At 48.2% G+C, this 13,957-nt stretch overlaps 2 protein-coding genes across 2 annotated transcripts; one reads left to right on the top strand and one right to left on the bottom strand.

Moving 5' to 3' along the window:
• The first annotated feature begins 1,081 nt into the window (after window positions 1–1,081).
• Window positions 1,082–7,677, top strand: zbtb40 (zinc finger and BTB domain containing 40). Its single transcript, XM_070902933.1, has 11 exons — window positions 1,082–1,233; window positions 2,987–3,420; window positions 3,547–3,740; window positions 3,859–4,075; window positions 4,197–4,601; window positions 4,853–5,059; window positions 5,315–5,479; window positions 5,641–5,855; window positions 5,973–6,129; window positions 6,380–6,618; window positions 6,858–7,677. The coding sequence occupies exons 1-11, from the start codon at window positions 1,082–1,084 to the stop codon at window positions 7,071–7,073; spliced, it is 2,601 nt and encodes an 866-aa protein (XP_070759034.1). The 3' UTR covers window positions 7,074–7,677.
• A 141-nt stretch (window positions 7,678–7,818) lies between these two features.
• On the bottom strand, window positions 7,819–13,013 carry cyb561d1 (cytochrome b561 family, member D1). Its single transcript, XM_070902686.1, has 3 exons — window positions 12,857–13,013; window positions 12,397–12,434; window positions 7,819–10,554 (listed from the first exon to the last, which is right to left on the bottom strand). Exons 1-3 carry the CDS (start codon window positions 13,011–13,013, stop codon window positions 10,048–10,050), a joined length of 702 nt encoding a protein of 233 aa, XP_070758787.1. The 3' UTR covers window positions 7,819–10,047.
• Window positions 13,014–13,957: the final 944 nt, after the last annotated feature.

The raw sequence follows: 13,957 nt of genomic DNA, 5'->3' as shown, positions 1-13,957 counted from the left end.
ACTAAACTAAATTCTTTTTTTTTTGTCTGCTTGCGGGAGGTGCTATGTGCTCCCTGGCTGAACCGTGTTTGTGGACTTTTTCCTCAACCGGAACCGGCCCTATTTCGCTGCCGTACCGCCCGTCGCCATTTTCAAAACGGCTAAGCTTTATTGCGCGCATCAGGGTTGTTCAGCAGAGAAGTTTAAATAAAGAGACGGATCGTTTGAATCATTCAAGGTAAAGACATCCATTGACTGGGAGCTGCATGTCGGACGGTGGTCAGGGTTTTGTCCAGAGTAGGACTGCGCCTGTATCCCAACGACTTTTTCACCGACCTAATATAAATCACCTTTTCCAGATTAACGTTACATTAGCATTCGTAGCTAAAGCTAATGAGCTGGCTAGCTTGGGTGTTATTTTGTAAATATTGAACGAAGGCCAAGTGAACACCGGCGCCCTGAAACCTGTAACCCGAGCTAACCAGCCGGCTGCTAATAAAACGTATATTTTAAAATACAATTATACTTTTGCGAAGGCACAGGTAACGCTAGTTTACAAAATAGCAACGTTATGTGACGTTCCACCTTTCATCATTTGCCAAATTCCGTTCAAAGAGAAAACAAATGAGGGGCTGCGCACTGATACAGGCGCACAACTCAAAGAACTTAAGCAACATGGGACTTATTATGAATATTTGTGATGCATTTACTGGCTCGGCATACATAATGCGGAAAACGTGCACAATACATAAAAATAGTCCCAACTAATGCACTCCAGTCGCCTCCTTCCTGTTCCCATCATCGAATATGACGCTAGTGTGTGGAAGCCGGTCGCATTAACCATCATAAACCAATTCAAAACGCTGAACTTTCCAGTAAATGCGGCACGTCCTTTTCTGTGTCGAGTGTGTGCCATGCCACCATTAAGATACGCATTAAAAAAAATGCTCAGTATGCTGGCTACTTTCAATGCTGTAATACCCTCGTTTGCTGATTGCTTAAAATGATTAAAAAATATATTTTTTTTTAAAAAGAACTGTCAATGTCTGAGCTGAGTTTGACATGATGTTCTCTCCCTGCAAGAGAGAGCGGAACAACCAAAATGATGGAGCTGCCCAACTACAGCAGCCAGCTGATGCAGCAGCTGTGGGCCCTGAGGAAGGAGGGCCACTTCTGCGACTGCACCATCCTGGTCGGGGACGACCCTCACCGCGCCCACAAGCTGGTGCTGGCCGCCTCCAGCATGCTCTTCAGGTAGTGCGGTTTAAAGTGGCGCACATATGGTGGGTTTGGAATTCACACCCAGCGGGTCTTTTCATCGCGCCGTTTCAATGCAATTCCAAGCGAAGTCTCGGGTCTCATGGTTGACCTTTTTAAAAAAAATAGTTTTGACAAATGAATCCTTCAAATCTTAACTCAAGGTCCGCTCACTGGCTTTCGACTGCGGCCCGCAGACTTCACGTGTGGTCGAAAGCTCTGGGAAAAAAGCTTGAAAGTGGGCCTTTTTTTTTTTTAAGATTATTTGGTCAAAGTCTGCTCACAAATACTCACTCGGGCAAGTCCGAGTGTTCATCAGACCCATCGCAATTACACATTATAAACATCATCTGACAGTGCTTAACAAATGTATCAGACCCCCACCCAGTGTGAGGCGTTTGCCCCCCGCTGCCCTAAATGAACAGTATCGCTGATGACCAAAATATTTGATGTCTCTGTAATGGTTAATCCACCAGTATGTGCAAGCCAAGCTCTTTAATCAAAATGATCTCTTTAATGCTGAAATATAATTATTGTTGTTATCCATGAATTCTCAAAATTTACTGTTTTACAAAAAAGCAGAAAGAAAATAGTAAAGCACATTTATTATTTTTTGATTGAGATGCCAAATGACAGTTATTTACTTGCATTCCTGAACAGAAACATTTGTTTTAGTGGCTGCAAAGAATGCAAGCTGTTATCAGGGCCAAAGGAGGTCATACAGAATATTAAGATTTGTGGTTAATATATGTGAATAAGGACCATTTAGTTGTTCCAGTTTGTTATTTGCCTAATAAATAACAATACACTTTTTTGTTTGAAACAAATTTTTGACAGATTTCTAAAATATTTGTTGTTTTCTCATTTTTATGACAGGTGGTCTAATAAATTTGTTAAGCACTGTATATATAAAAAAAAGAACGTTAATGTCCTCTACTCGGTGTCCCTTGACCTGCACACTACGATGCCACGCCTCCTACAGTTCCCTCACTCCTCTGTCGCATTCTTTAATATGCTGGGAGAGAGGCTTCGAGCACAATTTGAGGGTGTAGCTACAGAAAAATCTCTGTCTTGAATGCACAGTAATGTAAAGTGGTATTGATGTATTGACAGAAAATCATTTTCCTAAAATATCCCAGTATTCGTTCTCTATCCAATCAATTGTTGTTGTTTTTTTCTAAATATATTTAATATACAGTGCAGTTATCAAAAATGTCTTTTTTGTTTGTTATCCAGCCCTTTGCCTTCGTACTTCAGCTATAAAGTCCAGAATATAAAGGTTTATAAAAGTTCAAGTCCCATCTCCATGCTGTCTTGTAGCAGCTGCGGTTTTGGGCCAAGTCTAAGTCAAGTCCCAAGATTTATTAGTCACAAGTTACAAGTCTAATCAAAGCAAGTCCACGTCCAGTCTCGAGTCTTATCGATGCAAGTCTCAAGCCAAGTGTCTGCCCCCTGAGGGCGAGGCCAAGTCAAGTTTCAAGTCTTGCCAAAACAGGTCTTTACAGCTCTAGCAGTGGACGTCCACATCACCACGACATTGAGGAATTGGAGTTATTTAGCTGATGTGGTGGGCAGAACCACCAGGCCTGTCAGAGGCCGTCCCGCCTCTCCAAGGTCTTTCTTTGGTCATTGAACAAATTCACATTAATCGTAGCACAAGACAAACGGGTAAGAAAAGGAAAGAGGACTCGTAGTTGGATAGTTGAAAAGAACTTGAAAAGCAGCAAAATTCTCTTCGTCTCTGTCTCAGGTCTCTCCTGGACGGCTCCGACACCATCTCCGTCGACACATCCATGGTTTCCTCGCAGGAATTCGGCTGTCTGCTGGACATGGTCTACACCGGTAAGCTGCCTCTAGGCAAGCACAACGTCAGCCGCATCGTCGCCGCCGCGGACAGCCTGCAGATGTTTGACGTCGCCGTCGGCTTCAAAAACGTCCTCACCAGCCTCGTGAACCAGCAGCCCTCGGCCCCGGTCCTTCCCGCGCACGCGGCGAGCCTCGCCGTGATCAACAAAGCCCAGAGCGCGAACCCTGAAGGCTCAGCTTCGCCCGGCGAGGCCGACTCGATTTCAGACAAGGCGGAGCCGAGCGGTGAGCCGAAGACGGAAGCCCGCCCGGGTGACTGTGAAGAGGCAGAGGAACCAGCATGTAAAAGGACCTGTGTGGAGCTCCCTGAGTCCTCGGGTCAGTTTCAGTTACCAGTTTATTAGGCACAACTGCACAACCTAATACAATCCAATACAACAACCCTACAGTATACAACACAACAACAACAACAACAACGTGTTACTGTCCCTCCACGTTTCACAGAGCCTGAAGAAGCCAAAGCCTCAGACGCCGTAGCGGAAGAAGACAACCCGACGACAGCTGAGGTGCCCGCCGGGCCTGTCGGCAGTCTTCTGGAGCGTTCCTCTCAGCTCGTGGAGCTCCTCGCCAATGCGTCGTCCGTCCTGGAGCTGCTGAGCCAGGCGGCACAGAGCAGCCTGGATGAACAGGAGAGACAGGTAGAAACGGGTCGCCCTCCGCTCCTGAAAGAGGTGTTCTACCTCCAGTTAAAGGTGCCCTGTGGAGCTTTCTTGTAAACAAACGACAACAACAATGGTGCATTTCTGCTCCTGCCAGGTCGTGTGTCGGTGCTGCGAGGAGGCAGACCCCAGCTCAGCGTTGGAGGCGCTGATGAGCAGGGTGAAGGAGGGGCAGCTCGGCGAGGGAGCGCTCCTCCGGCTGCTCCGGGCCGCTCAACAGAAGGCTCCCTCCTCCTTCCCGACGCCGCTGCTCTCCCTGGTGGAGGAGGCGGAGGGGAGGACGCGGGAGTCCGAAGGAGGAGCCCAAACTGGAGGTAAAGAGCAGCACTTTGTGACTGTGCGAGTGGATGTCTTCTCTGTCAATTCTCCCAATCCTGGGATGATGCTCGTAATTCAGATCAGCGTCGTAACCTTTTTTTCCCCCGTCTTTTACAGTTGACTCGGGAAAGCCGAACGGCACCAGGAGTGACAAAAGGGGCGAGGAAGAGGAAGAGGGAGAGGGAGAGGATGAGAACAGCAAGGAGGAGACCGAAGAGGACGAGAAAGCCACCAAGGCCACAACGGCAGACTCCTCCTCCCCATCCCCGTCCTCTTCTCCCTCCAAGCCCTACTCCTGTCTCTGGTGCAAGAAGGGGTTTTCCTACAAGTGTCGAATGCTGGCCCACGTGAAGCGCTGCCCCGTGTCCCAGGAGTGTGAGCAGCAGTGCCCGCAGTGCCCCGAGAAGCTGGCCAACCAGCGCGCCCTGCAGCGCCACCGGGCCGAGGCTCACCGCAACAGCGCGCGAGTGAAGAAGAAGGTGGCCTGCGACCTGTGCGGGCGGACCTTCGCCCACCCGTCAGGTGAGTAACCTGCTGGCGCGGGGGTGGGAAATATGGGTGCATATTTCCTTGTAAGTAAAGGTAATGTTTGAGTTTATTCCTTCACAACACTGATCAGATGCAGCTGCCGCACTGACCTGTTGTCATTGTGAGCAGTGGTGGACTCAACTGCAGGAAGTGTCTGCCGAAGCACCTCGCCGCACTATCATGTGTCATGGAACAGCAGAAACAACCCCCCCCCCCCCCCCCCGCCTCTGTTTGTCACGTTTCAGGCATGATCTACCACAAGCGCACAGAGCACTTTGAGGAGAAACCCTTCGCCTGCGAGGACTGCGGCGCAAAGTTCGGCGCCAACTCGTCCCTGAAGAATCACATGAGGCTGCACACGGGGGAGAAACCTTACCGCTGCAAACACTGCGACATGAGCTTCAGCGTGGCCGCCGCGCTCGCATACCACACCAAGAAGAAGCACTCCGAGGGTACACGCACACACACACACACACACACACACACACACACACATTTAAAAAAATGTTGGTGATCTTAGTTTTCAATGAGATTAAAATCTTTCATTTAAACTACAGATTGTTGTTCCACACAAACATCATATGACAGCATAATTATATCATTGTGTTATCTTCTGACTGCAATCCACCGTCACCATTAATAGGCCAATCAAATCTCAAGATTCCCTTTTTTGTGATTTGCGATCCGCCCCTTCTTTGTGTGTCCAGGGAAGATGTATGTGTGTCAGTACTGTAAGGCCGTCTTTGCCCAGTCCATCGAACTGACGCGCCACGTGCGCACACACACCGGTGACCGGCCCTACGTGTGTCGAGAATGTGGCAAAGGCTACAGCCAGGCCAGCGGCCTCACCGTCCACCTGCACACCTTCCACAGTAAGAAGGCACACACACACACACACACACACACATTCATTCAGGTCCTAGCTTCCTGCATTGTAAGGGAAATGTTTATGTGTGCATCATTTACTGTTGGATCGACTGAACATAATAATAATAATAATAACAATAATATTTGTTTCTCTGCTCCCCGTCAGATTTGTCGGAGCCTCATGACTGTCAGAAGTGTTGTCTCAGCTTCTCCTCGTTGGAGGAGCATCGCCAGCACATCCAGGAGTTCCACCCGAAGGAGTTCCACAAGTGTGCCACCTGCAGCAAGGTGTTCACCAGCGCCGCCCTGCTGGACAAACACAAGGGCACGCACACCGGAACCAAGCCCTTCAGCTGTGACCTCTGCAACAAGTCTTACCAGGTAGGACCAGGCGGCTCAGCCTCACAGCCCCGAGGTGATCCGCTCGTTTGAGTGTTTTATGTGCAATATGTGTGTGCCGTGCGTTTTTCATGTATACGCCTCTCTCCGTTGCCACAGCAACTATCAGGCCTGTGGTATCACAACAGGACCAACCACCCGGACGTGTTTGCCAACCACACCCGGCAGCTGAAGACCCTGGTCCAGTGTGACGTCTGCTTCAAGTTCTTTCCCAGCGCCGCCAGCGTGGCCAAACACCAGGCTGCGGAGCACCAAGGTGAGCAGGGGGTTTAATACAGTGTCACACTGGAAGGTGGACAGTGGCATAGGGGCCAAACGTTTAGACCGTTTTCAAGCTAAACAGCACACACTCTCAAAGTTGACCCACTTAAAGACAAAAATAAATGATTTTCTGTTTCATCTCAAATTCGAAAGCTCATAATAATGAAGTAAATACGTGCAAATGAATGATAACTAACAGTAGCGCGTCTTCACTGACCCCGATTTGTCCCCCCCCCCCCCCCCAGGCTCAGCAGCCTCGGCGGTGCACTGCCCCTACTGCCCGGCCGTGCTGGGCGGGGAGGAGGAGATGCAGGAGCACATCGGCAGCCAGCACGTCGGCCAGAGCAGCGAGGCGTCCTGCTGCCCCCTCTGCTCCCTGGTCTGCGCCTCGCAGCTGGAGCTGCAGGAGCACCTGCTCTCCTGCCACATGGAGGCGCAAGAGGAGCAGGGAGCCGGAGAGGGGGGGGCCTCCACCTCCCACACGGTAAGGATACCAGGAAATATTGCTCAGGTGCTAAATGGTAGAAGTGAAATGATGAAGTGATCATAAAGATGAGTTGCATTGCAAGGGCAGAAAACTGCTGCTGAATCTCTCAAGCAGCTGGCCACGCCCCAATTAGTGATGTCACTACCGGTGTTTTTTTTGCCTCCGACAGCTGATGGGAAAACTTTTGTTTTGTTTGATGAATACATATTTCCTATACAACTTCTCTGTCCAATCAGGTGATTGCAGCAGATCCGGCGGGCAGTGAAGGGGCGGAGTCAGCCGTCTCTGAGGAGCAGGCTCAGCTGGCCGCCGCCCAGCAGGTGTTCGTGGCCCTGGCAGGTGGGAGAGAGTGCGGGTCGTCGGCGGAGGTGGTGGAGGTCAACATGTACGACCTGCTGAACAGCTCCGTCACCTTCATCTGCGAGGACAAACCGCCAGGTCCCGACTCTTAACCGCGAACTTTGACCCCCAGAGGATCACGCCGGACAGTTGTTTTTTTTTTGTTTTTTTTTATGGTTTTATCGTCTCCTCTGATCATAAACACTACAACACAGGCTAAACACACAGAATTCACAAGCCAAGGACTCTTTCTGTTGCAGGTTCATGTTTAGGCCACCAAAATATTTCCTCTGGTAGCGTTTTGCAGTTTTAATAAATGTGGTGAATGTGTGCAGTTATTATGTGCAGAAACCCCGGCTGGCTCATAAGAGTCGTCTCCAAAGAGCACAGAAAGACAAAAGCAGGGGGAGGGTTAGGCCACGGATAAAACGTTTACTGACTGACCGTCGAAGACTCTGTGACATGTGGGTAGCCTGTTCACCCCGCTGCCGTCTGCCAAGCGATACAGAAGTATTCGCTGCTGCACCCACCAGACTGCAGAGCAGCTTCTTTCCTCAGGCTGAGACTGTTTTAAATTCAACCTCCTCCTTCCGTCAAATGTAATAGTTTTATGTTGTTTTGCCGTGTTTATGTGTGTGTTGCAAAAAGGGACTGCAAACATTTCGTTATACAACCTCGTGTTGTAAATGGACCATTAAATGGACCCTTGGACCCCTCGATGTGTCACACAGTTTATATTTGTTTGTCCAGTTAACCAGGAACATTAAAACATCAAAACAAGCTCATGAGTCCAGAAATCAGAAAGTAAAAAGTCTCATTAGGAATAAAAAAAAAAAAAAAAAAACAAATGACAAAAAATTCAGATGTATTGACTTGTTTATTATGGAAGGTTTCACAGACACCCTACGTTTCCGATCGCCTCAGAAACCCTCTGAACAGGCCCGCGTGACAAAGTCCTGAGTAGAAAGTCGAACAAAGAAACCCTTCGTTTGTTAGCGAGCTGTGCTCGACGGGATGCAGTACAATGTTCATTCAATTTAATGAGCGGGGGTCTCTTAAAAAAAAAGGTAAGAGAGAAGGTTACAAAATTCACTCTGAATCTGGAATCTGGACCAAGATATGTTGAATTTTCAAAATGATCTGTATGACTTGTCACGGACTCAGTATTATGTCGAAAAGGAAAGCACTGCTGATTTTGTATTTGCATAAGCTACCTAGCAGTGAGGAAGACAAAGAGGTCGAGGCGAGGTGCTGGAGGATCAGTGCATGTAGGGCTACATCCAATAGGTCTTTGTGCATCCCGTTCTCTTGACACCAATTTAAAAAAAACAGTCCACATTCATCCGTCTCGCTGAGTGTCCCGATTATCTCGGCCTGAAACAGCAGAACCTGCGGAGCAAAATCAACCTGTTTGAGTACTTTTATTTGCCCTGAATGCCGCCTGTCAGGCAGGACTTGCTCCCATGCTGTGTAGCCTTCCACAACAAGCTTTGTGTACACTGACAAATGGTTAGTCTGATGCTTTAAAATGGTTGGAGACAGGTAGGAATGTTTGAATCGGGGCAAGACGCTGGGGATTATCGTCCGGTCTGTCAAGGCAGATCCACTTCAGAAGCTCTCTGATGTTCACTTATAAAAAAGGAAGCCAGTTTGTTGCTTTCAAGTCTTCTAATTTGACTGTTTTGCAGAGATATTGGACTTTGGACTGGACAGAGCTTGAAGCCCCCTGCAAGTGTGGCGGGATTCGTTTGCTTTGCGTTAGCCCGGGGTTTCTGGAGGGACCGACCGATGGCAGCAAGCTTGTGCCTTTGGCCTTGTGTGACAAAGCAACAACGAAAGTGAGCGCACGTCAGTTTCTCCTCTTGATTACAAAACGCAAACAAAGCACGAAGAGCTGGGGGCTAGCAAACAGCCTCTTAAAAAGGACAGAAAGGGGTCACATGTATACATGCCAGGACTGTATGTTTTCTATCAGTCTGAAAGCTTTGGTGTGGTCTGGAAGACGACCCTCCAAAATCCAACCAAGTGGCTTCAGTGTACAAATACATATATATGACAAAGTCTCTTCAGAGGTCCCATTTACACCCATGTGGCCGGGCTCTATTAAAGCTACAGTAGGCAATATTATTGCCGGAAATATAATTCAATATTGTTGCCTACTGTAGCTTTAAAGCTGCATTCATTGATTTTTGTAGCCACTAAGGGAAAAAGCACTCTGCAACAACGTTATTGCTAATGTGTTAGCTCAACACGTCCAACAAGTCCAATATTATCCTTTCAGCTCTGGTTTGGTCTCCACCAAATTCCTAAAAAATATCTTTCTCTTTAACGGCTAAATGTTTAACTTTCGTCGCCAGCTAGCGGCTAACTGTGTCTATCTGCAGGTGGGTGCTTTGGAGCCGTGAGACTGAACCAGAAGTTGTACCATAAAACCAAAACAATAAGCTAAAGGAGCCTTTTTGTAAAAACTGGGTCAAAACTGCTTCATCTAGCACCCCTAAGACAAACACACAAACACATAAATATCACAAATGGGTAAATAAATAAGAGTTTACAGGCTGGTATACAATCATCCACGGCACCTCCGTGGCTGAAGCTGCAGCAGGTGCTTCATCATTTCCCTTCAGAAACCAGTCCACATGCATCGCCTGCGGGACTTTTTCGGCGCATATGTAGTGCAAAACGCTCCTCTGGAGAGGCGACGGAGGAAAGCCTCCAGCAGTTTGTCAGGACAACCGTGCCCTGCCGTGCCCTGTGCTCCGTGCGTGTATACGTACATGTGGTCAGATTCCCTTGTGTAGCTTATTTCATCAGGACTCAGCGGCTTGAAGATGCAAGAGTCCCAAGTGTTTTAAGCTGCAGTTCCTCTATCGGCTACTAGATGCTGGCTTCAAGAAAGCGGTGTGTTTCAGTGTGGGGGAGGTATCGGGTGTGCACACAGCTTTGCTATAGTTATGTCATCTTAAAGGCTGCTGCTTGAGCGGAGGACTCTTGCTTCCAACCTGATTCTCTGGGCCTCTGAGCACAACGTAAATCCAATGTGGCCACTGAGTGAATAAAGCGGATCTGCCTCATGCCGTGCGCTTCCTAGCTGGTGATCTTCTTGCGGGGCAGGTAGGAATTCGTGATCTGGTTCATCACCACCAGAGCAGGGAAGAGGGGCAGCAGGAGGAAGGCCCACCAGGCCGCCCCTTTCACCGTGGCCTGGAACCAGTCTGAGAACATGGCCGACACCACGGTCACCGTGGCCAGCAGGTAGACCACGAGACCACAGGTGGCGTGGTACAGCTTCAGCCTCTGTGGCGGGGAGGAGGGGCGCAGCAGTTTGGGGAAGGTCACACAGATGCCGCAAGCCGCCTGGAGCGCGGTGGCGGCCAGGGTGCCAATGCCCAGCACGCTGTGCCAGGTGACGAGGTGGGGCAGCTCGGACACGTTCTTGCTGGCCACCATGAAGCCCAGCCCGGTGGCCGCAGCTATCAGGACCAGAGCCTGACAGAACCAGTGGAGACGGACTTTACCCTTCCGGGACTTGAAGCAGAAGGGGGATCCTTCGGCCGAGAAGAGGAGGATGCCTTCAGTCATACACAGGCAGTACTGCAGGGGGAGAGGACAGACAGAAATGCGTTAATAAAGGTGTTGTCCTTCTTATTTAGCTTAGCTGTGAGAAAATAAAGGATAAGGTGGAGGCGAATAACAAGACCATTATTTTCTTATATAAGGACACCTTCTGTGCATTACGGCTGTTAGACCATGGCCACTTAACGGGAAAAAATATAGGCTGTTGGTTTGTGGTCACTTCAGCTCATACTGTACAGGAAAACTATGGTAAGCAATCGGAATGATCCTTGAATTGCACAAAAATTGAAGTCTGGTGATTTTCTATTTTTCTGTATGTATGTATGTATATATATATAGCTATATGTGCAGACCCGAACCAATAACAACCATGAATATATCCTAACAAGTCTTGTGTGTGTATATCACAGCCTGATATATCTTCAGCTCCATTGTTGTCCAAAAACTATTACATTTATTTTGACTCAATCCCACGTGCACCGTCCTGCTGCCCCAAATACTCACTAGAGCACCAAATGTGGATTAATCCACCGCTGGAAATAGTCCCACAACAAACGCACCATTTCCTCCTGTTTGAGAGGCATTACAGTGGCCAGCTGTTTTAGGGAAATGACAGAGCCTTTTTACAACCATACTCGTGACCTGCATTTAAAGATTTCAATCTTCAGTAGGAACCAGTGGGCTTGGGGCTGAGCGCCACGGACAGAGAAGTCAGAAAGTATCGAGAGGACGGACTGACACATTGTTGGGTTGGGTTTTTTTTTTTTATGGAATTTGCAGACAATAAGAGAAATATATAGTATAATACCAGCTTAATCATTTAAGTGCCGGTGATATAGCTGGAGAACCTGCAGTTTGATCAGGAATTCTGAATGGTGGTTCAACTGTCCACTACAAGCAAGTATGAGGTGCCCACATACACAATTTATCAGGTACCTGCCAGCCAATCGGAAATCAGCGTTATTACGGTATGTTTGCGTCATGAAACAAATTCTGTTCCAACTTGTCCTTTTTTTTGTTTGTTTGTTTTCACCACTATGTCACTATGAGATTGTCATAAATGGTCTCATCGTATATGCTTTGAATGCATTTCTGTGGGGGAAAAAAAAAAAAGGCCAATGGTCAAATCAAAGGGAAGAGTTGTTTCAGGACAGGAGAGGCATGATGGTTTGTACAGTAAGTGACGACGCGTCCGGGCTGATTCATACTGCCGTGAGCCGTGACGGACAACTTCAACCTTGCGAGCCATTTCAGAGCACAAAGCCACCTCGCCACCAACATTCTGGGTCAGTCTGTAACACAATAGCCGACGCAGTGACGCAACATGGGCGTTAGTGTCAGCGCTCCCTCCTCCCTACTCCCTCCCATCCATTATTCACAGTGGAAAGAAGACGGAGACACAAAGACAGGCGTGTGAAATCATACACTGTATTCTTTTGAATTCGTCAACTCAGTGACACTGAGATGTGATGCTGCGACAAACTGAGGAGGAAAATAAAAAGCCAATAAACTCATGTCAAGCCAGTGTCACAGTGGTCCCTTTTCCCTGTTTTTCCACAATTACTAGATCATTACCTCATGATTATAATAAAAATTTTGTCATTTTTATCAATATTAGGAGCAGGGCCAGCATAATATCAACTGATCTATTGAAGGCATCAAAACTAGGTCTTGAAATAGATTTTGACAAGAAAAAATATCCATTTTTTCCCCCTCCATTGGTGAATATAATGCATGTGTGGACAGAGAAAAACAATCAAAGTGATAATAAATAAATAAATAAATAGACAAACCTATATGCTTAATTACTTGATGTTTGTGCAGCACTGCGGGTCATGCATGCATGGACTGTAAACTTACCGCAACAGACATACACACTGGATGCCAAGAAAACAGACCTGGGGGGGGGGGGAGAAACACCGGTAAGCATCTTTAAGAAGTTGGAAATTCATTAATGACAAAACACAAGTAGTAGGGCTTCAGTAGGGATCACTATAACCTTTGTGTAATGAAAATATTATTATTATAATAATATTTATTATTTGTGTATATTATTATACCCTTGTATACCCTAATACAGATCAATAGAAATAGTACACAAATACACAAATATAGCAGTACGGTGTTTCAGAGTAATATCAAAGGAGTACTATACCTATAATCACATTAGTTGAGGTGGTTATTAAGAGGAGGAGGAGGGGGGGGGGGGGTTACACAGCTTAAAGCTATATGTGTATTTGTAGTACATTTAATTGGTTTATTCCCATTAGTAACCCATTACACCGAACACACACACACACACACACACACACACACTCACTGGTTCCGGGTCTGGACAGCAGGGAGATGATGAGGGTCAGGCCCAGGCCGGTGACGTGAGCCGCTATCACCGCCGCCCTCCGCAGCCACACGTACAGCCAGAAGTCCCGCAGCCCCAGCCCCTCTCCCACCGGGCTGTACTCTACGTCGGACCGCATGCCGCCGAACCACCACCACCACCACCACCACCACCTGCCCGGCTACCTGCCGGTCACTCCGGCGGGTGCAAAAGGTGCGCTAGAACGGAGAGACGCGGCGCGCGTGTGCGGCCGGAAAGCTGCGCGAGCTCCATAGTCGTCCAGTTTGAGAAGGTGGAAGACCCGGACAGAGACGGAACGGCACGGCACGGCACGGCACGGCGCGGAACGGCACGGCGCGGCGCGGCCAAGCCAGACACAATGACAACACGGGACTGCTTCCGGTGTGCAAGTTTTATTTCAGACTCCGCATCTAAGTTTCTTCGCATCGGTCTAATCTAAGATCTACGATTGAAGCGTCATCATTAAAAACACACACACACGTTCATAATTAAAAGCTATAGCTAAATAAGCTAATAGGGGATCTGAATGTTTTACTTTTTCAATTGCAGTGCTTCCTTCGCTGCGTAGCTCCTGTGGTCCCGCTCGGCCGACTTGACTAAAACAAAGAAAGCGGGCGCTGTAATCCCTCCGAGGCTAACGCGGTCCGACTGTGGATTAAAACCAAGAAAAAAAACCCAACACACTGGTTTGACGGCTGTGCTGAATGCAGACACATCGCCATCAGGAGCGGGGGGCCGTGCGGCCTCTCCTCCGAGTTCATACACCATCAGACAGGCTGTTCTCTCTCCATCTGCTGTCCCATACACCCCCCCTCCCCACACACACATACACACCTGAAACCAAAGCCTGCTGCAAAATTGCAAAATGATAAAAAAAAAAAGATTGTAACCCCGCCCCCCCGCAACTTTCTCTGCTGGTGGCCCGTGTTTTGGTTTCACTTCCTGGTTTGAGTCCCAAACTTCGCCAAAGAGTACGAAAGCAGCGAGATGCTTCCCTCTTCGACTTCCTCCTTTTCAACTAATAGTCCTCGCATGGTACGCAGTTAGTCAGATGGCGGTCTG

The sequence above is a fragment of the Enoplosus armatus genome, chromosome 3 (genome assembly GCF_043641665.1).
Source record: "Enoplosus armatus isolate fEnoArm2 chromosome 3, fEnoArm2.hap1, whole genome shotgun sequence".
Classification (NCBI taxonomy): domain Eukaryota; kingdom Metazoa; phylum Chordata; class Actinopteri; order Centrarchiformes; family Enoplosidae; genus Enoplosus; species Enoplosus armatus.
The sequence above is the reverse complement of the archived record's forward strand: the minus strand, read 5'-3'. Positions and strand labels throughout refer to the sequence as shown.

What these genes read in the sequence shown, in the direction of transcription:
- cyb561d1 (XM_070902686.1), bottom strand. Translation starts at nt 13,013, where the DNA reads ATGCGGTCCGACGTAGAGTACAGCCCGGTGGGAGAGGGGCTGGGGCTG. An exon ending in GCTGTCCAGACCCGGAACCA is followed by an intron (nt 12,435 to 12,856) that starts GTGAGTGTGTGT and finishes CCCCCCCCCCAG; the next exon opens with GTCTGTTTTCTTGGCATCCA. An exon ending in CAGTGTGTATGTCTGTTGCG is followed by an intron (nt 10,555 to 12,396) that starts GTAAGTTTACAG and finishes CTCCCCCTGCAG; the next exon opens with TACTGCCTGTGTATGACTGA.
- zbtb40 (XM_070902933.1), top strand. Translation starts at nt 1,082, where the DNA reads ATGATGGAGCTGCCCAACTACAGCAGCCAGCTGATGCAGCAGCTGTGG. An exon ending in AGGAGGAGCCCAAACTGGAG is followed by an intron (nt 4,076 to 4,196) that starts GTAAAGAGCAGC and finishes CGTCTTTTACAG; the next exon opens with TTGACTCGGGAAAGCCGAAC. An exon ending in CCAGGCTGCGGAGCACCAAG is followed by an intron (nt 6,130 to 6,379) that starts GTGAGCAGGGGG and finishes CCCCCCCCCCAG; the next exon opens with GCTCAGCAGCCTCGGCGGTG.